Source organism: Athene noctua, chromosome 3 (assembly GCF_965140245.1).
Source record: "Athene noctua chromosome 3, bAthNoc1.hap1.1, whole genome shotgun sequence".
NCBI lineage: Eukaryota > Metazoa > Chordata > Aves > Strigiformes > Strigidae > Athene > Athene noctua.
In genome coordinates this window covers 4,787,944-4,810,359 of record NC_134039.1, presented here as the reverse complement: position 1 = coordinate 4,810,359, position 22,416 = coordinate 4,787,944, and the positions used below count along the sequence as shown (strand labels likewise).

Here is a 22,416-nt window from a genome sequence, read left to right as displayed (position 1 = left end):
TAGTCAGATGCTTGGAAAGTGAAGTATTGCTCTGCAATGGGTGGCTTGCAACCTTGGTGTCTTTGGTTTAACTTTTTAAGCCAGCTGACGCAGTTCCTGAGATTGAGATTTACAGGTAGGTTCACATTTTGTAGAATTCTGTGTCTGTTTGAGCTCTAAAGCATTCCTCATATGAGTAGTGTATGAATTGATTTGAAACATAAATAGTCATTTATAGATACAGCCTGAAAATGGAAAGGCTATATTATGTGTCATATTTTGATAAAGTAGGCTCACTTATAAGGAAATAATGCTCAAAAAATATGAAAGTTAACTTCTTAAGGAAATGCTGAAGGTGTCTTGGATTGACCAGGATGGAAAATTCCCTTTATCAGTGAGTTCACTGCAGTCGTTGAATCATCTCTCATGTTTCTTCTGTTTACTTTAGTGAATGTCTATTTCTTGAAATAAGTATAACAGTGTCTTCATGCAGGACACCTTCATGTTGTGTTTTGACAGGATCCTGCGTAGCCTTCATGCTTTTGTACAATGTACAATCCCAGTGTGGTGATAGGGATTCTGGAGTAAATTTCAAATGTAAAGCAGGGCATTAAAGCATACTGCAAGGCCTGGGTGGCCCAGAGCATCCAGGCATCGTACTAAGGCTTTATGTTACATGCAGAAACTGATACAAGCAATGCTGGTGAATAGAACTCGAGTTATCAGTGAAATATGGCCTAAAGGTTTGGTACAGCTGGTGCAAGCTCATGAAGGTCTAACTAGTCCTTTGGATGTTATCTTAATACGGTGAAAAACTCGCCTGAGTTCATGTTTGCAAGAGGAAAATATAGAATTGTCACAGGAAAAATCCTTTGGTAAATACCTGAGCTTGAAAAGAACAAGAAGTAAATTGTTCCTTGCCTTCAGATAGGAAAAAATAGAGACGATGGGGGTTCAGGATGAATTTGAAAGTAATGTGGTTCCAATCTATAACGTGATTGCTTTGAAGATGTTTTCTTTCATATCATATGGTTACTTTCTCTCCAGGTAACTCATACAGATGGTGTGTCTATTAAATCTATAGTAACTATACTATGCTTTTATACAAGACATCCTTCTGCTTGTATTTTCCTAAGATGCTGTACTTTGGACCTTCTTTCAAATCAGAGAATTAGAAATTGTTCCATTCAAATTGCACCATACTGGTTAAAAAAAAAAAAAAGACAAACACAGGATTTTTCATTTGGAAATAAGCAGTTCTAATCTTATTTTTACCATTTAGTTCATGAGAAATGGTGGTGTTGTGTGTTATTCTGTATAGTGCACCTTGCAAACTGTGCCTGCGTTTCTAGCTCAGAGTTTAAATGCATTTCTCTCATGTAGAAAGTAAGAAAAGGAGCAGTAGAAAGCTAACCAAATATACAAATGAAAAAAAAATAAAATATGGAGAGTATTTGAAGTAATATGCTACGTGGTTTAAAGTAATATACTAACAGTTCATTAATTCCTCTTGATGTAGATGTCAGGTGCATATAAACAGAATGATCTTGCAACTAAATATTGCTAAATTAATGATTATTGAATTCTAAGACCCACTATATATAATGTATGTATACATTTTAACTCTCGAATATTTGTAATTAACTTCAAATGTACAGAAAACATAAGGTCAAAAGTTAAAGGTGTAATATAAAGTTGTAAAGTTACCATGTAAAAACAAAGCCAAAACACTGTTTCATGTAGCTTTGGGCTTCTAAAGTCATGCCAGTCTTCACCTTCATCACAAATAATCTCTTTTTTTTTTGTGTGTGTTTAATTCTACTTAGTAGGATGCATTCATTTAAGAGTTGTCCTGATTCTTGAGTAGAAATGTAGTATTTCCTTATGTGAACATCGTTGGATAAGCACAGAACGTGATGTATTTAGGGATCTTGGTTTTAAACTGCCATTTCTAATGCAAACGATAAGATATTAACACTGTATTTGCCTGATATGCTTATATCTTCTAAATGAGTATTAGCTATACTTAGCGTGATTATTTGTCTTGTCCTTTAGCAGAAGTATAAGCAGGTAAGTCTTCGTGTGTGCTATACTTGCTTCGGTGTGTGGGCTTTCCAAAACAGCATGGCTTTCGCTTTGCACTTAGTAGGGTATTTCCTACACTTGTGTGCCTTGGAATTTCTGATGGGAAAAGAATTTAATTTTTTTTCTGTTAAAAGTTGCACTCTTATTCTGCTAGAAATAACCATTTATTCTCTGTGTTCACATAGATGTTGTTTCATGCTCTGGAGTAACGTACCAGTTAGATTCCTCCCTGCCCTCCACACACACACGCATGCTTTGGAGTGAACTACGTAATGGAAAGTGGTTTTATCTCATTTGGGAATAACATGTATTTGATAACTACTGTGACAAATCTTCATCCTAGAGTCACAATGCAGTCAATGATTAGACAAAAATTCTTGCAAGAGTAGAATTCAGCCAATGGTGTGTGTGTGTATATGTGCAATGAACCTTCTCAGTTTGCAAAGTGAGTGGAAACATGGCTTTCATGTAACAGATAATGATAGTTTGCTGTGACGATGACAGGTTCACGTGGAGCACTGCTTTGTGAAGTCAAGCTTGACTTTGTTGCGCGGCCAAAAGGTGAAGTTTTTCTCGCCTTCACAAGCATTATGAGTTGCAGAATCAGCCTCACAGTATACCTTTATTCCCAAGCCAGTAACTGGGCATTTTTTAAACCTTGTAAATTGCTGTGTTGATTATTAAACATGAAAATTCAAGTCTGCAACTGTAACATTTTGAGGGTTTTTTCTGTGATATGAAGAGTAGATTCTTCTGAAATCCTCTCTGCTAGACAGATGATAGGAGAGATGTTTTCTGACAGTAACATTTACTTTTGGCCATACTCCCTTCAAAACTCCCTTCACTGCGTGGGAAGGCAGATATTGTCCCAGGAGAACAGAGTTCCTACCCCTGAGCCGTGCTACCTTGGACAAACACCTATTGCGTCAATCTGCACACGTGCATTAGTTTCACAGTAACGGAAGTGGTTGGAAACTGGTGATACTACTGTTTAAGAATGTCTTGAGTGAAAGCAAACCAATTCAGTGGGTTGCAGCACTGCCCAGGTTTCTGTAGTTAATACATCCAGTACTGGATTTCTGATGTTAGTGATCCGTGCAAGCTTAGAGAAGGTTTACTGTTCTGGTAGAAGGTGTCAATAAAACCAAAACCAAAGAGCAGGTTTGCAAATTGAGCTTGAGATACCTTTCTGTAGAAATATAGCTGATTTGGATAATTTGAGTAGTTGGGGTGATGTTTATTTCCAGTCATTGGGGCAAAACTGTGGAAAAATACAACTTCCTGAGCTCGGGAACATCATATTTAGTGCAGAATGCTGTGGCTGTCTGAAATACCTGCTGAATATCTCTGGTCTGGGCTCTTGAGGGTAAAAATCTCATGTGGTTGCTGACCTGAGTTGGAGCTATGTTATTTTATACTGGCTGTTTCTGAGGTGTCCAATGTTGAATAAAAGTGATACTGTTAAAGATTAATCAAATTTGACAGATGATATAAATACATTCATTTCAATCAGTTGATGAGTCGTTCTGGTTTTAACAATAAATGCTTAAACTACCTTATTGCCTGATGTATTTACCCACCCGATTTTTCAATTTCTCTGCTAAGCAATCAGAAGATGACTCCATCAGTGCATAGAGAGATTGCAAAATGATGTTTTGTCTGATTTGAAACCTAGAAAAAAACCCCTAGTGATTATACTTGTCTCATTACAGCAGATTTGTTTGGTTTTTAGGGTTAATCTTCTACATATATTGTTAACTATCTCAATTAAGCGAAGGTCTAAATCTCAAGAATATTACTTCTAGAGCTGGAAAGTTCATTTTTATCACTTTGCTCTTTCTTGCTAACCTTAGTACTTTATATCACCTGATTTTTTTTTTTTTTTTGGTGGAAGACATAAGATCAAACAACTTGAAGATGGTTCCATCATCCAACTTGATTCAACATAATGCATAGTGCTTCTTCTTTCTCCATGATATTATGTCTTGAAGCCCCTTTTTTCCTAATTTCCTACTGTATGCACACAGATGTTCTGACAGAAGGTATAGATTTAGGCCTGCTTGTAAGAATAATACATGGCAAATTCCTGTATCTCTGTAACAGATTGTTTACTAATAAAAGAGACAAGAGATTGCAAAAGAGACAAGAGATTGCTCCAAATGGCACTGAACAAGCAAGTGGGAGGCTGTGATTGCGGCTTTTTTAGAAGTCTTGTCTCCTATCTATTGTTGGCAGGGCTGTTTTACCTGTCTGATGCAGCATATCGTGTGTATGACAAGGTCTTTGAGGAAAAGAGCTGATGCTATTGAGGTCTGTAAGCTGTAAACTTGCCAATTCTTGAATTGTGTCCATAAGCAACAAAAATGGAAATAAAACCTCTCAAAGTGCATCTGCATTTGATAAGAGACAAAAGGATGAAGGTAGGAGAAGCATACCAGAATGAGAGCAGGGACAGATCATAGTGGATTTTTGATCCTTCCTAGTTGGAACACTTAAAGCCAGCCACAACCGACAGCAGGTTCAAACCAGAAATTATGGTTGCACTTATAGTTGTGTTAAGTTGACACAGCCTGTGGGGATGAGTATGTGGGATGTAAAGGTCCTTGAATGCGTCCAAAGGAGGGCAACAAAGCTGGTGCAAGGGTTGAAAGGCATGTCCTGTGAGGAGCAGCTGAGGACTTTGGTCTTGTCTAGTTTGGAGAAGGGGAGACTGAGGGTTGACCTCATCGCTCTCTGCAGCTTTCTAAGGAGAGAAGGTGGAGAGAGAGAGGTGCTGAGCTCTTCTCCTTGAGATCCTGTGACAGGACACATGGGAATGGTTCAGATTAGATATTAGGAACCATTCCTTTACTGAGAGAGTCATCAGACACTGCAACAGGCTTCCTAGAGAGGTGGTCGATGCCCCAGACCTGTCAGTGTTTGAGACATTTGGACAATGCTCTTAAACAACATGCTTTAACTTTTGGTGAGCCCTGAAGTGGTCAGGCAGTTGGGTTAGATGATCACTGTATGTCCCTTCCAACTGAAATACTCTATTCGACTTCAAGTCCTGTAGACCTGCACTAACATCTTGCAGTATCAAATCCCACTCCCGAGGAAGAAGAAACAATAGCATTGATCCTACATCGAATTGTGCAAATGGTGTTTGTCTGTCTGGATTCTTCCTGGCTGCTTTGGAGCTTTGAAGAAGTAAAGGAGACCACTGAACATAACTTTAAGCCTTATTTTTTTTTATCTCCAGCTGGTCCTATTACACAGATTGTGATGACAACAACCCTGGCCATGAAAGCCTGGTGTGTATGACAAAGTATTAACCTTCCAGCAGGAAAGAGACAATTTGGCCAATAGACTCTATTGAAAGATTATACCAACCTGGTCCCAGATAGCACAGTCTCAGGAAAAAAAAAAAAATGTACACAGCACTAGCTTTAAAGACAGACATCCTGTTTTTGTTTTTCAGAGTTCTGTGGTTTAAAGCTGCGGTGTTTAAAGCTCTTTACACTGTAAGGAAAAGCAAAAGTTAGAAATTCTGTACGTCAGCATGGTTAAGCAACTGTGGTTGAGTATGCATTTTGTATCACTAGGGTCACGTAAAGGTAAATGTCAGTTGGTCTTTGCAGAAAGCGGTGTAATGCTGCAGTTCAGCAGTCATCACATCAGCTCTCTCGGGAGGAAACCTTTAGAAGGTGAGATCCACATACAATGACCATCGTCAGTGGTAATTGCCGTCAGCTGAACAGCTGTAGTAATAACTCTTCAGCTGGAACAGGCTGCCAGGGAAGTGATAGCTACACCTGTTCCCCATGGGAAAGTGGGGTCTTAATTACTTTTTATGGGTTGAGAGCGAGACCAACAGTTGCTCTTCTTTCTGAGGCCCTGGCCACAACAGAGTCGACTCATGTTAAGGAACTGTGGGTTTAATACAATTCTGACTAAAACAATTCCATGCAAAAGTTTAGAAAGCATTTATGTACTTCTGCTATGTTTCTATGTATTTGTGTAACGTGGCTGTGAAATGGCTCGCTATTTCTGTTTGAGGTCTTAAAATGGTGTAATAGAGCTCTGAATGGGGAAGCAATCAGATATCCACCGTTCCCACCTCCAGTTGTTTTTTCCTGATCATAGTATGAGCTCTTAGATGCTACGAGGGAGATCCTATCTGCAAAACGATTAGCAGAGCAACCGAGCATGAGTATGTGGTTATTGCACAATCAAAGGAAGTGGGAATATCTGCTTTAAAAAAAGAAAAAAAAAAGAAAAAAGAAATGGCTGATTGCGATAAGCTGTTTAAGAACCATGAGGAGGGGTGAAAAGATAGATCTGAGGTAAGGCAATGGGTGCAAAACCTCAAGGCCTACAATTGTAGCACTTCATTCTAACAGGGGAAACTGAGACTTGGAGGGTGAGGATGGCTTGCTCTGCTTCATCACTGGTGAATCCTGAGACGCAAAGAGTATCACAAATTAATCTTCAACGAGGAACAGAAACTTCTGTGAGGATTGAGGCTTAATGAGGCAAAGAATTTATTCTTGGCTGTTGGTGTTTGTGCTCACTCCAGGCTGCTTGGAAGAACTGAGCACTAAAGCTGCTCCCCACTGCACCTGAGCTGGGGTCTGAGAGACTGGGGGGGGCACACTTCGCGCTGCTGTTTGGAGTGGAAAATCCCACCGTTGTTGGTAATCCATGCAGCTAGAGTCAAAGGAAGATGCTTCATGATTAGTATTGGCATCCAGCTTTTCTCCTTAAAAACAAGTTTATGAACAGTGTTGGGTTTTGTTTTTCCTAGTGGAAATACTTTATTTTGGATTGTCAGATATGAAATATGACTAGTTTCTTCTATTGCCCACTAACACATAAATTTTATACAAAGTAAATGGAGCACACTGTAAAATTTACGCTAGGTCTTAAAGCTTACATTAGATGTGCTCAGATAAAATGGTGCTGGTAACTTTTAAAAGTTACTGGTCAGCACTTGAAAAAAGGGATGATAAATCCATCTTTCAGCTTTATTTCAGCTTTCCAGTTGTTCCCTCCATCTGTAGATGGCAGTGAAGGTTTTTTCAAGGATTAAAGAATATTTTTATGTACTACTTTGGGCCTGCTTGAAAATACAACCACGCAACTCCTGACCCAAAGCATATTTTCAGTCCTTCTATGGTTTTGGTCTATTTGTGCAAACACCATTTATCTTTGTATTTTTATCATAACTTCCTCCTATAGCTTATTGCTTTTAGTCTTATTAAAGAAAAACTTCACCCCATCACCAGCAAGCCTATCACATTGAATATTATTAGATCCAGTAATGAGGTAGTAATCTTTTGCAGGATCATTGAATCTACTGAAAGCTCATTAATAATGCTTTTATTACTTAAATAGTGTCCCTAGGGTCTTTAATAATCGGCTAGATCTGTTGTCCTTTTGCACGCATTCATGGGTTATTCTGAAATACTGTTGTTAATAATTTTTGAAAGCATGATCAGGCACTCGATGTATCATTTAAATATTGCCCATACTGTCACTGAGCTAATACAGGTATTGGAGAAAGTTTTGAAGCAATACTGGTCATCAACCAGCTAGTGAAGGGTATGGTATTGTAAGAGGTGACCTCACCTAAGAGGAGTGGGTTGGCCAAATGACTGCAGTAAGGTTGGTCAGAGCATGGAATATTCCTGAGGATGCTACAGTTTTCCTACCATCACTGCATTTATATTTCGTCCATATTTTTGAAACAAACATAAAATGAAGTGAGAGGGAGAGATGAAAAACTAATAAGTGGGTCACCCACGGTAACACGAAGGGAGGGTTTTTATATATATCTTGTTCCCAGCTTTCTCATGGTGCTGCTGGCTCTCTACACTTATCAAGCCTCACTCAGGTACATCTTCTACAGGTAGAACTGATGCAACTAGTTCTGTTCACTGCACTCAAAACTATTATTAATTGCTTCAAAGAGAAATTTAGATCAGGGTCTGTCATTTCTGAACTAAAAAAGTAAAATAGTGAATATTCAACAGACACTAGTAATTGCTTACCTGGTTGTATGCTTTTTTACTGTTATAAAGCTTCGTGTTGTTACTTTTTTTTTTTTTAATACCACCTTTTTGTATTGTTACTGCTAATTTTCTAACTTCAAACCCCTTGAAAGGCTGCTGTGGGATTTATTTCAGCACCCAAAGTATTATTATTGCCATGAAATATGAAAGCAAAGCTGGCATTAATATAAATTACCTAGTAATCTTTTCTAAGAATTTGACACCACTTCTGTGTTTTTTTCAGAGTTTTTCTTGGTTTTTCCTCTCTTCAGAGTAACTTGTCAGAGAATTTTTGCTCTTTTATTTTTAAGTGAGGACATTTGGCCAGTGGAGGGCACTGCACTATAACGCAATGAGAGACAAACCCTCCTGTTTCACTTTTCAAAATCCGATTTGTCATTTCAACAAACTTACTTATAAACTTAATTTATAAGCATCTAAATTTCCCCAATGCTAAATGTTAAAAATGCTGCATGTACTTGAACATCAGTTTAATGAGAAAGTTAACCAATCCCTAAAGGCTTAACTTGGTATTGTGGTTAGACTTTCTTTCTGGAAAACATGCTATTGTAACAGCCCAGTGAAGGTTGTCAGAATATAACTAAATGCGTATATCACATAAGCCTCTATGCAACAAAAGGTTCAGATCTGATGGAAGAGTCTGAAATAAGAGGTTGTTTTGGAAAGAGAAGCTTCTACAAAAAAACCCATGACATTTCATATAATTAGATTTTTCTTAATGAGTTTTCTTCTTTCAGAGAATTTTAGAGTAGAGGTAGAATTTTTCAGAAAGGGAGTGAGGTGACTGGGATGTATGGCTGCAAATATGTCATGTATAAGAAATAATTTACAAAGAATGTCTCTTCATATCAAAGTAAAAATGGTTTTGTTTTGCTCAGAAATTATTTATCTCATTTGCAAGTTAGAGAATGGAAATAAGGCAACTCTTTCACTTGTTATTGAAAAGGGTGCAAAGAGCTGGGCTGGATTCCTAGTCTTCAGTAGTGGCGTGTTTTGTCTGTATGTGTGAGGATGAAACTAGTAAAGGGAGGAATAATTTTAAAAGGCTTCATAATTTGTTGAGGTTTTCAGTTCGACTCATATTACGATGTCTGTGATTGTTGCCATCAAGCTCCATGACACTTGACAATATTGATAACTGCATTAATATGCATCTGTGGTGAAAGTTTGAAAGATGTGACATTGAAGTATGTTCTCTGCTGAAGATGACAGTACAGCCCTTCTTATCAGATCACTTCAGTCTCTTATTGTTACACAAAATAAAGTACCAAGCACGGTACTCATTTTTCTGAGGGGTAAAAAAAAAACCAACCCACCAACCAAAACCAACCTAAAAAAAATAGTGGAAAAACATGATGATTGCAATGCACAGGGAAGTGTGATGTCCTTTACCATGGCATAGGTAGAAATAAATGAGCACACTTTTTCTTTTAACCTTTATCTTGTGGTTTTGCAATAGCTTCAGCTTTTAACACTTTTTATGTGAGACTAAATTTAACGTATGTGAATCATGCATATGCTTATTCTAGTAACAGGCACTTCATTGCGCTCATTGTGTTCATTTATGTAAAGTATATTGAGGGAAAGGAGAAGCACAGTGATAGGACTTCATGGTTTCTGCAGCTAAAATACATGGGTCATTCCTGATTTGGTCTAGGGCCATCCACAAGCCACGTCACAGTGTGTGTTTTGTATTGGCAGCACTCAACAGGAAAAAAAAAAACAACAAACCAACCAAAACCAAAACAAACCAAAACCCACCACTTCAGAAACTGCATATACCAGTTGTCCTTTTTTCCTTCTGTAGTTGCTTCCTCAGGCTGATCCTGTGACAAAGTAAGGCAGCCCAATTATTGAATCAAATCAAAAGCCCACCTCTGCTAGTGGGGAGTGTATAGGGGAAAAAAAAAAGAGTGGAGAAGAGTTTGAAGGCATGAAGAGAATTTGTTTTTCTAGGAGTTCAAGTTGTGGCAGTGGAGGGGAGAGCTGGGATTAAAAAATAACATTCTCTCTAAGCCAGGGGGTATAAATTTTACCATAATAATATGAGTGTTATACTGCTATCCTTCTGAGCATTGTGTTCACAGCACATCCTGGCAAGCCACAATCCTGCCTTCTAGTTGAAAGGTGACTTTTCATCTCCATATTCTCCTTTCTTAAAAAGTGATGTTGGCTGTTCCTCCTACAGACGCTATTTCTGGGGCAGTATCAGGCCGAGAAAAATGAAGAAACTGGAAGTGAAAGTTAAGGGAGCTCAGTGTTGTTAATTGACAGGTTGTGATGAATGGATTAGAGGAAGAAAAGAGAGGAAAGAAAATTTTACTATGGATGTGAAGAACAGTTGTGTAGTTAGGGAATGCATTTATGGGTGGTTTCTTTGGTATTTCATAATTAGCAATATTATGAATTATGTCTCGTAATGGAGTTTGAACAAATTAAAAAAGGAGTTTCTGATAAAAGGTCTTAATTCTTTTAAATATTAATCTGATGTTTACCAAGGGGTGTTGCAGTATTGCCTTGTTTGCTAATCTCTGTACAGTCTTATTCTGGAATTACTAGTAAAGTGCTTTTCCTTATTGAAACATAAATAATTGTTCATCTCATTCAGGTGGCCTTTACAGAGTTTTGTATAATACAATGTGTAGTACACAGCGGAGCAAGACCTGTGCCTACTTTGAGTGCATTAAATTACACTGGAGTTCAGATGACATGGCTAAATCACTGAAGCTGCTTCTGTTATATGGGATGGAGTTAAGTCTACGGATCATTTATGACAGCTCCAAAAACACCCCTCTCATCTTCTGAGTTTCTCTTTCAAAATATCTTATTTTTAAAATATATTTCAAAGAAAAATAATTTATTTAGTAAAAAAAATAAATGGCCGTATGCATTTTCATTTACATTATGCATTTAAAACCAATACAAATTCCATTCCTCAGGTGAACACTATGAGACCATTGGTCATTCAGCTGTAGTAAAAGTACAATGTGCATTTATCTCCTCCATATTGCAATTTTTCCCACCAAAACCAACTTCTGATTTATTTTTTTTTAATGAGCAGGCATCTCCATCTAATAAAACTATGTTACTGTGTACAACAGGAGTTAAAAATTAGAATTGGAGAGGTTACATTATATATGCTTAGGGCTATTTTTTTGGTTAACCCTGCCCAAATTGAAGGAATGTATTTTAGGCCTGATTATTTCCGTCATTTCTAAATATTATCTACATAAAATAAACTGTTACATAAATTTTGCGCAGTTTTCAAGCAATAACCAAATGCTCATTGCTAAATCAACACAAAATTTAGTTTAAATACTAGTTAACTAGTATTTAACTAGCTCTGTTTCTGTGCCTGGGAGGTAACAGACATTTTTGCAGCCAGTGTTCTGCGTTGCAACTAATGTACATCTGTGTTTGACCCTCTAAATAGAGCTGATACATAAAAGCTGGGACATAAAATTGTTGCTTTGGTCATCTGACTACTGTGTTAAACTCAGTGCTTGGAAACCTTATTAAAATAAGTTACTTGAAGGAAATGTAAGCGATATAAATTAAACTTGGTGGTTTCTCATGGATTTCTCATCTTCGACACTTTCCCAGCTGCACATGTAAAATCTTTTTTTTTTTTATAGTCAAAACTTGATTAACTCCAAATGGGACAATGAAAGTTACTTTTCAGGTTGGATACACTGACATAGATGCCAGACAAATACCAGTGCCAGTTGCTTGTCTGCTTTTTCTTAGTGCACTGTAATTTGGAGAAGCAATTATACTCTCTCTTTTACTTCAGATTAAACCCCCTATCTCCAGGGCTGTTTTTTTCCCCATCACCCAACAATGCTTTTAGATGTTATCGCTGTGTTCTCCAAAAACTTTGCCCTAATTGCTTAGCTGTTTGTTTGTATTGCTAAGACAATTTATCTCTGGTCTCTGGGTCAAAATGAATGTATCAGACCATTACAGTACAGAAAGCTTAGTATGTGGGCACTGAAGCTTACAGTCATTGCACGCTATATTGAGTTCTGTTCCTCTCATTTCACATGGCTGTTTTGCTTCTAGCATGCTGTAATGGCATTTTTCATAAGTTACTGATACTTATCTCCTCTGGTTTACGTTAGTTAGGCTGCCTACACCCAAGGACTAGCAAGAATAGATAAACTTGATGGCCTTTTTATATTTAGTCAGCTGTCTACAATATACGTGGTGGTCGTTACTATTAAAATATGTTTGAAAACAAAGCTCAGAGAGCTAATAAAGCTGTTCTTACGCTGATTTATCTTACTTCAGCAGTTGGTACTGAAGGATCCCCTTCATTGGGTTCTGTGACTTGTCCCCGTAGTAAAGCAAATACAATGTAGTTAGTATTTGTTTTCTTGGACGCAACTTTGCCAGAGGTTTCCATATGTCCCTGTGCTTATTCAGCTATTTTGATATTTAAAAAAAAATAAATTCCTTCTAAACTGAAATGTGTGGAACTTGCAGTATTCACCAGGCATTTCAGATAAACAAAGCATGTGCACTTCTTGTATTTAGTTCTTTTCTTACACTTTCTAGGCCGTGGCTGCAGTAAATTTTATACACCTTCATCTCAGAGTTTCATTGCTTGTGGAAGTTTACATGCTTTCTCATCCTGTCAAAGAAATGTGTTTTTTAATGTAGGAAAAGTTTCATTTTTGATTCGTATGAATAATCTTTTATGTCTAAATTTGAGTGCAAGGCTTCTATAAATGGTATCCACCTGCTAAGCTCTGCAGGTGGATACCATTTTAATTTAGCAAATTTACCATTTAATTTACCATTTTAATTTAGAAAATGAGCCTGTTAGTGTTTAAGTTTAAAAGGCACTGGGATAGCAAGTTCTTCTTGCCAAGGAACTGCTGTGGCACCTTGAGGGTTATGACTGCAAGCTCTTTGTTTAGCCTCTCTTGCAGGGAAACCCAAGGTCAGCTCTAAATAAAACAAGGTACAATTTATTAAGCCAGTTATCCCTGCTGATTCAGTACAGCACTGCTGCTGTCAGTGAGGGAAAATTGCTTTGTGACGTGGACTTTGATGTCTCGGCCGCAGGAATGGGCTGAGCCTGTGCTCTCTTCTCCTGTTTTGCCCCTTTCCCCCAGCAACACTGGAGGCACAGGAATAACGGCTCTTCCTGAGGCGGGGGGATCAGTTAGGTGCAGTGTTAGATGGGTGGTGAGCGCAGGCTCTGTTGGTTGTGGTAGAGAGGTGGACAGGAGATGGGGAGCTCGTGCCTGAGAAGAGAGGAGAACAGATACAGGGAAAACAGCAGCAGCCTGGATGAAGATTAAAAGGACCCTCACTCATACCCAGAGCTCCCTTGCACATCTTGCTGACCACATCAGAGCTTGCTCTGGCTCCTCTCGGCTCCCTTCATCATCCATAACCACCTCAACGTCTCCTTAATCCCTCCAGTTTCTCCTCTTCTTTGTTGGGTGGGAGTAGTGTGTGTGCATATGTCTGAGGAAAGTCCTGAGCCACAAAATTTGATTTTTCTCATTCTGCTTAGAAGTCTTGATTGAGCTCTGACTTGATCAAGCCATCTGAGGTGGTTTTATTTTTCTCTCCAGCTGGTCAAGAATCTGAGTTTATGCATCCTCAGAGGGCCTTAAACTTTTCCCAGGAAGAATGTCTTGCATCTGGAAAAGTGGGAGAAAAGTCTATTTTTCATTATCAACACATCTCTTCAGCAACATCACCGCAGGTCCTTGCAGTGCAGATGTAATCGATAAGCTAGGATGCAGGGGCGTCCCCATTCCCTTCAAACTTACTCATTTGCTACAATGAGCCGTCAGCCCTGCATGTTGTTGATTAAACGTATGTTTAGAGGCATAATCATGCAGGTAGCTATTGGATTTCTGTGAAACGGAATCTGTGACTGTCTTAGAGATCTCTCTTTTCTGTGATATTATGTTCCACCTTTTTAGATTTCTTGTTTGTTTGCCCAGTTGTGAAAGCTCTTAACCAACCTGTGTGCTTGAACCCCTGCATGTTTACTTGGAGTCTAAATTTAATTTTATCACTCATGCATAGTATTAAAACCTGAAAATTAAGGCAGAATTATCCTCCTGCTTACTTTACAGCAAGTCAGTGTGTGTGATGAGTAAACACACTGTGGGTGGCCTCGGGTAAAATAAAATTTAAGTGCTTGTTCGCAAGGGCAGCTTTCTTCACCTTCAGTAGATAAACACCTAGTCACGGTTTAGCAGATTTTACTAGTTGGTTTATTTGACATGAGAAACAAATATCCCACAGATGAATGTAAAAGTTTTTAAAAAATTATTTTCATGACTATATTGTAAAGTTTTTCGGAGTTCCTCTAGTGCTCAAAAAGAGCTTCTTATTTTTGATGTTTGGATTAAAGACTTTGCCATAGCCTATGTCTCAGAGCTCTGTAAGTAAGTTGGAAATAACAAAGCTAAAATATATACCCTTACATTACCCATTCAATCTTTATCTCAGGTAAGTATTACACAATAAAATTATAACAGTTGAGGAAAAAAAAAAATCCTCATAGAATCACAAATTTGTCCTCTTTTTGAACTGTATCATTTGCGCACCAGTAATGAAGATTTCTAAGATCTCTGATTTCAGCAGAAGAATTATGATGCTTTAATGCATAAGCTAATGAAGAACTGGAGCTGTGACCAAGGTTATTTAATCTTATCTTTGCCTGTTCCTTGTTCAGTAAGTGCTTATCTCTTTCACAAATAGAAGAGGCATGAGCTCATTATAGAATTTGCATTTCAAGACATCACCATTCCTCTCACTACTTCTTGTCTGAGACAGCTTTTCTTCTAGCACTCTCTAAGCAAGGTTAATATAAGTATCAGAGTTTGACAACAGTTATACTTCTCCCTGGGTGAGGGGTTTTGGCTTGTTTATTGGTTTCAGTGTTCTTGTTTGGCAACAAAAATTATTGTAGAATTGTCTGACAATTCAGGTGGGTGACTTCACCTTTATTTCAGAAATATCTTTCGCAGTAGTCACCACAGCTTCCTTATCTGCCTGTTTTAAAATGCCTCAGTTTATTGGGAGGGTAGGAAAATGAAGGAAGCAATTTAAGTTCAAGGTCTTTTGGTTTACACTGTTCTCATTTGATTTCTTTTGTTTAAACACAGCTGGCCTGTCTTGGACTAGCAGCCAGCTGTGCTCTGGCAGGTGAAATTTGTAGTCGCGCTGCCAAAACCAGCAACAAAAGTCTCTGGAGTCGGAGAAATCTGAGGAACACCTTGACGTGGGATACTAGATTGGCTCATTCTCAGAGTGCAACGGAGTAGCCTCTCCATGCAGGTTCTGGACCTGGATTATTAAATGGGTCGTAAACCACAGTGGTTACACATGGGTTTGTGCTGAGTGACTCTGAGCTGCAGCCCACGAGCTACCTGGTTGCAGTTATGTGGGCAGGCTCTGACAGTCATGTGTTTGCCTGTATCTGCTATAAAGTGTGACTTCAAAGAGGATTCACTAGGCAAAGGGATTGGGACCACTGCACAGCAACCTGTGCAAAGACAGCTTTTGTAAAAATACAATCCACAAAGTCCAAATCACAAACGGGAAACATTTGGCTCGTGTAGTTTCTTCTTTGGTATGATTGGACTATAGAAATTTTGTAATCCTAAGTGATACTGAATATGACATCTCTGAACGTATATTTTTCTATCAATGAGATACTCTGATAGTCAAGTTTAATCTTCCCTGTCTTAAAATCCATTGTTAGTTTTGAATACCAAACTAACAGACCTTATCTTCATTTCCTTCAAATGATTATGGACGTATAAACACAGTGCTTGATCATTACTTAGCCACATAATACTTATCATGTTTATTGTAATGTTCTGTCAGCTTGCATTTTCTGCAGATTCCATCTTTTTCATCTTGCACATGCCTTTTTACATAATATCTGGGGATCAAAGTAAAAGTGAATTTCTGTCTGTAACAGCAAAGGGCAGTAAAAATCATACTGGTATTGATCCTAGCTATAGGAAACTTAGCGTTTTATTTTTTAACTTGAATCACCTGACTTCTTTTGTTCCTGATGGCAATCAGCTACAGAAATGTTTGACATATAAAGCAAAGTAAAATTTTGGCTGAAAAAATTATTAGTTTGAGACAAGAAAAGAAGAAAACGCTGGCATAAGGAAGTGTTATAAAAGTAGTTTTTGTATGTTTCTGTTTGGAGGTCAAAGTGAACAGAACTTTCAAACGCTGATATATGAAGAAGTTTTTGAGGGCTGGGAGTTACAAGGCTAGATGACTGTGGGTTTACCCGGACTTGTACCTATATACAGTAAAATCTTTTATGATTATAAAGACAAGAAACGAGCATTACCTTAAGGAAGGTTCTTGTTTATGTCTGTCTGTTCTTAGTCAGTAGCACATATTTAAAATGCTATCTCTCTGGCATGAAAAAGCTTTTATTGTTTAACTGCTACAGAGAATGATGTTTTCCAAAAGCACAATTGTCAAAAGTATGCATGTAATGCACTATAAGTATTTTTAGGGGGAGTAGTAAATGATGCTGGCGATGTGTTTTCTTCAGGGGAAAAAAAAATGCTTTAACGCACTGGCAAAAAGTCAAGCGAATGACGGTAGAAGGGTAGAACTTTAGTGTTGATTTGCCAACAAACATGAGATGTGAACTTTGTGAACTAAAGGAACATATGGCCACCTGACTGCAAATTTGAGACTGGTTTTGTTTGTGCTTTTCTCCTTTTCCTATACCAAGAAGTGCACTATAGACATTCTGTATTTTTGCTTAGTTCTTTAAGTTCCTTAAATAATAATTTAAAAAAGTTTGTTACTGATGTTCTCAGCTATACTATGTACTTACCTTAGCCGAGCTAAAGGAAGAATGTCAATTCTTAGTCTGTCACGGTGGTTAATACTTCTTCTCTACTTCTGTCCAAACTTCCTATGCTCATTTAGACAAGGCCTATCATACGATCAAGTCAAATACTTTAAAAAGTACGACAGTTGCTGCAGCACTTGTAAAGGAGTAGCGTACTTTCTGATCTTCGTTTAGTATACTACTGAGCTTGATTATTCCATGGTTGGGAAGTTCAGTCTCTGCTTCATTTTAGCCATTTGTAACACTACAGAGTTTGTACCTCAGAATCGCAATAGATTGCTGCAAACTCCCAGATTCCTACAACATACCCTGAGGTTTTCAGGTTGAAAAATGACACTGTAAATCATCAGGTAATACTCCAGAGAAAATGGAAACAAGCACTTTTTTACCAGTTGTACACAAATGACCATTTATCTGTGTGAAGACGAATTCTTTCCATTGCAAAGGAAGATTGATAATGCAAACTGCTCTATGCTTTGGAACAGAAGCTTACTTCTCCTCTGGAGTTTTTGATTAACAATGATAACTGTTGAAATAAAACACAAGCCAGTGTAGCTTCCAAATACTTTTTAATATTGCTCTCTTTAGACCTGAATTAAGAAGTATGATGCAACAGGACTAAAATGGGAATAGAGAAGGGAAGTAAAATGGCCTGTTAAAAATCAGCTGTTTAGTAACTGGTAACAGAAGAGGTTGAGAAGAAACTTCTATTGATGCTCAAAACCCAAAAGGATTAGGGAGTGCAATTACAGGTGAATTATAGTAGGACACTTTGGACAAAGAGTAATAAAAATCCAGAGGTGTGCTTATTTTTTTGAGGGTTTTTTTTAGCTCACACAAGTTTCTTAAACTCAAATGAGAAGATTGAAATCAGAAGCAGTTTCTCTTTCCTTTTTATCCTTCAGAAGAAAAAGTTATACATGAAGTTTTCTCTAGGTCTGGGTTTGTGGAAGGTCTGGCTCAATAAAGCTAGTTCCTCCAGGTAAAAAGAGCTGTTGCACTGGGGAATCTCCAAAAACCCTCGACTAACTTGGGGCAGCAAATTTTGGGGAACTCTGATGTAGCTTTAAAAAAAAAAATAATAAAAAAATCAAAAAGTAGAAGCAATATTTAAACCAAGAAGTTACCATCCAGTCTCTTTCTCAAAGTTATGATCCTTCTCCTTCTCACCAAGTGCTTAATTTTCTTTCACTAGCTCCTTTCCAGGTGGTCTTACTGATATGTTACAGAAATCCTGACTGTTTCTTACTTTCATGGTTTATGGTTTCACAATCAATTTGAAGTGATCTAAAACTGTGCTGCCCCCAAAAAGGACTGTCCAGCTCTTCCCTCTGTGCTTCTGCTTGTCTGCTTTTACTTTTTTTTTCCCCTTTTCTCAGCACTTAGATATTACACGGGTCTCTTGTCTGGTTAAATGCCTCCAAAAGACCCAGTAGAAGAGGCTGAGAGTATGAAAGGAGAAAAGAATTCCTCCTTTAGCTTGGGACCATTTGTTACTTTGAGAATACAGTGAAAATGGAATTCTTTCCGTGGAGACTTTTAAGGCTTATGGAGCTACTCTTTACTTCAATTTTAAAAACTTTTGGCCCTCTTCTTTCACTTTACATATGGACACTTTAATGGTATGGTCAGCTTTCTATTTGCCTATGTCTGCAGTCAAAGCAGGTCACAATATACTGATTAATGGATGCTACTGAGAAGACCCACAAAAGTATGTGAAATTCAGGCTGATATATTTTCCTGTTCCTTATTTTCCAAGTTCAAGGGTAGCAATGTGAAAATAAGCAGTTGCGTTTGAAGCCTGTATCCCAGTCTTGGTGTATTTTCACTTAAACATCAGCAGATGTTTAAGTACAGTGCATGCTTTAGGGAAATAACTTTATGTCCACTGAGGGAGTGGGACAAAGAAGGAACAAAATAATACATTCAGCTTACAGCATCTTCTGTCAGATTTATCTATGTTCAGGAAGGGTAAGACCGTTTTATAAATTCACCAATTAGGGCATTTTAAAGGGGAAATTCCAGAATTAAAAATAAATTCCATTTCAGAGAGTTAAATCGGACATTTGGCCAAGATGGAAACACTGCTCAAAAGGGAGAGTGACCAAATAGACGTGTGCCAGGACTGACTGGACAAGGAACCCAGGCTGAGGAATAGTGTGTGTGCAGGAGGAGGGCCAGGGTTAGGAAGGAGACCCATTCAACAGTGCACTGAGTGACAAGGAGCAATCTTCATATTTATTCGACTTAAATAATCCTTCCTTCCCCACACCCCTCCTTTTAAACAGCAGTGGGAGAGTAGCTGTTTTTCTGAGGCAATTTCAAGGTGCTTTAGTCCTGCCTCAGGAAGTATTTAACTTTCTTCTTGAATTCCTGTTTGTTTTCTACACAACTTTAAGATGTTTTGTTCTGCCACAGGTTTTTTTGATCTTTAAAAGGCCCGGGCAGTTCCACACTTCTTCACAGTCCACTTGGACTTGCCATTTGGTCCTGTTAATACTTTCATTTTGCCAGCTGCTTCCCAGTCGATAGAGGCTGCAGTATGACAAGCATTAATTTTTAGGATGCTGGTGATTTCAGGACTGAAAGAAGGATCCGTTACTCTTGCAGTAAATATGTATTTTTAAAGGTCAGGTTGAATTAAAAACTTATTTTCTTCCTGTAGTTCCCTACTATACTTCAGCAATAGTAAACTCTCCCAGTTCCACTTATGGTGCTTCTCAGGAATGAGAAAGGCCACTTGGATTTTTAATGAAATCATGTTGCATTGCCATGACCAATGCAACAGAGGAAAATCCTCCATTTCCTCTGGCAACAGAGGAAAATAATTCATGTTTATTGATTGTATTGTGCACTTCCCATGCATGCAGATAGTTGTTGGCATGGAGGCATGTCACTAAGTAGTGTTAGGCTTTATTTTTATTTCTAATAATAATCTGCTTACATATATGTGCGTAGAGTCATTTTTCAATTTTGAAAACTGAATATAATGCTAGCATTGCAGAGTTGTTTCCTGCGTTACGACTGTAGTAGAACTTGCTGAGTTTGTTCCAAATCTGACACAGTGGATGGGTACCTATAATTCTTCTGCAGAGCTTCTATAAAAGTTCTTCTGCTAAATTATGGATGCATGCTGAAAAATGACAGGGAAATAGTGTCACGTTAAGTTCAAAGAGCTTGTAGATCGGGTATGAGTGTTCTGGAAGAAAAAGTCTGAGTATCAACCTTTCTAACTTGGCTTTTGGAAGTAAAAATGAGTGATTCCTGGTTTCAGTAGCTTTTTTACAAATGTTGTGGGGTAAGTTTGTAGCTAATTCTTGTAAATTATTCCTAAGGAAAAAGACAGATCATATTTTGCCTAGTTATATTCAGTGATGCAGCAGCCAATTCTTTACCCAAAGTAGGTATATCTGAAAAAATGGAGTGGGAAATTGCATGTAATTTCTTTTTGGTGGTGTTAAACAAGTAGACTTTAAATGTACTTGCCTGGTAAATGCAGTTGACTTGGATATGGTGATAAAATTATATATTTAATCAGTATTTTGCTACTGCTGTCTCTACAGGGTTACACTGTGTTCTTTCTTCTACTATTCATTTTTATCTTGAAATATAAGATGGCTTGGAGCTGAATAACCACAACCACAACTCAGAAGCTGTAGTCACTGCATCCCCACTATATTCAAGTTCAACGAAACATCTGAAAAAGCTGCTACTTCATATATTGTAACATGTAATACAGAACACAGCAATTGTGTTACTGGGAGATGGCAGGGAGAACAGGCTATTCCTTCTCAAGGAGAAGCACACCTTCACTTCAAGGTTACGGAACGTTTTGACAAGCAGATTGTGGCCCCAGTTAGAATAACTGTGCTAGGAGTGGCTATGAGAGCCTGGAGTTCATGAACTTAAACGCTTCCAGCTCAGTCAGTGTAAGAACCCTGGAATGTGGTGATATCATGGGTAGTTTTGCCAAGTGAATTACAGAAGTAAATTTTTTGTTGTTTGGATATTGTTGTTAGAAATCCTTTCATGACATCGCCGTTAGATGTATTCAGCAGAGAGAGCTCTCAAGATTTCATCTGTAGAAGGTGCAAATGCTGCCTCCCTGGTGCTCTTTCCTAAGCTCTAAGCTGGTGTGCTTGATTTGCTATCGTTTGCTGCCAGTGATTTTCAGTCTGAATTTTCTGAAAGATCTAGAAATGGAGGAGAAACAAATAAATCTGACAACAGCCAGTAGTATCGTAATTGAAGTATAATCTTCAAACCCACCTTATTTTTTAAAATACCACCTCTTAATGATCCCTAAAGACATAGCTCTTACCTATGGACTGTTTTGGAGCTAGGCAATCTGTTTTTTGCTGGATTCCTTAGAGCTTATCTACTTGCTTTTGGCAAGTGACTGTATGTCACAGTCACTAATCTTGTTAAACTTTGAGACAGAAAATTAGACTCTCATTTTTAATGTAGCAGGGTTTTGGTTTTTTTCCTGCTATATCTTTCTACTGCATTCCCCAAATATCTTTAAAAATCTACAGATTATTATTTTTAATATATTTTCAGTCACACCGATGCTTCATTTCCCTTTTACAGAAAGCTAGCCAACAACCATGATTTTGGATCACATTGTGGGGTAACTTGAAACCAGAAGCCTGTGTACTGCCAGCAGTGCTTCGGTAGTATCCTAAAGGTCAGTGTCTAGCTACCTGCCCAAGTATCCTCATCTTCCTGAGCTGAGTTTGCATGCCCTAAGGAGGTTTATTCTGCCTGCACCACAGCTTCCACCCCAAAGCGAGCTCAAAGGATGAGCAGGTAGCATGGAACACACAAAACTAGGATAAAGGATCAGTCGTCTGATACACTGGGGTTAAGCTCCTGGAACCCTTACTCATCTTGTCTCTCTATACATCTCAGTCATGTTCCAATGACTCATACTACAATACATAAACCATCTGAAGATACTCTTGAAGTTCTTTGTTCTTTTTGCTTTAACCACCAATTTTTCTGTAAGATGTAGCAGCAGAATACAACCTTTCCTGGTGCATGCAATGTGTGTTTCGTTTTGAATAAGTGTTTTTCAGGCTAAGGACTGAGCTTATTTTTTCAAGAACTTAACTTTTCAGGGCACTTGCATGTAGAGAAAACAGCCTGAAGTGCTCCTCCCTAACCATGCCAGGTGCTGTGATATTTCTGAAAATCTGAGTTTTGGTTATAACTAGTGTGAGTTTTGAAAAGCTGTGTCGAATCCAGTTGCTGTATAAGCAGGTAACCTAACAATTAGCGTCTTATTTTTATGATTAGAACTCTATGGATGAAATTAAGGAAATGCAATACTGACCTCAACTTTCCCTCTGCACACGTACTAGACTCAGCCCCAAAACTTCCCACTGCCCAGAAGTAGATAACACCCACTGTACTTCACAGAATAAGCCA

General features: G+C 38.1%; 1 protein-coding gene across 2 annotated transcripts in view; it reads left to right on the top strand.

Moving 5' to 3' along the window:
* The window catches only part of LOC141958853 (potassium voltage-gated channel subfamily KQT member 1-like), a 513,504-nt gene that overhangs the window by 99,762 nt on the left and 391,326 nt on the right, over positions 1-22,416 (top strand). Inside the window, exon 13 of one of the 2 annotated variants that reach the window (XM_074901811.1) lies at positions 2,035-2,049. The exons of the other annotated variant lie outside the window; for it this stretch is intronic. Within the exon in view, the coding sequence (XP_074757912.1) occupies positions 2,035-2,049 (15 nt within the window). The remainder of the gene's footprint in view (positions 1-2,034; positions 2,050-22,416) is intronic. 2 annotated transcript variants of the gene reach the window in all.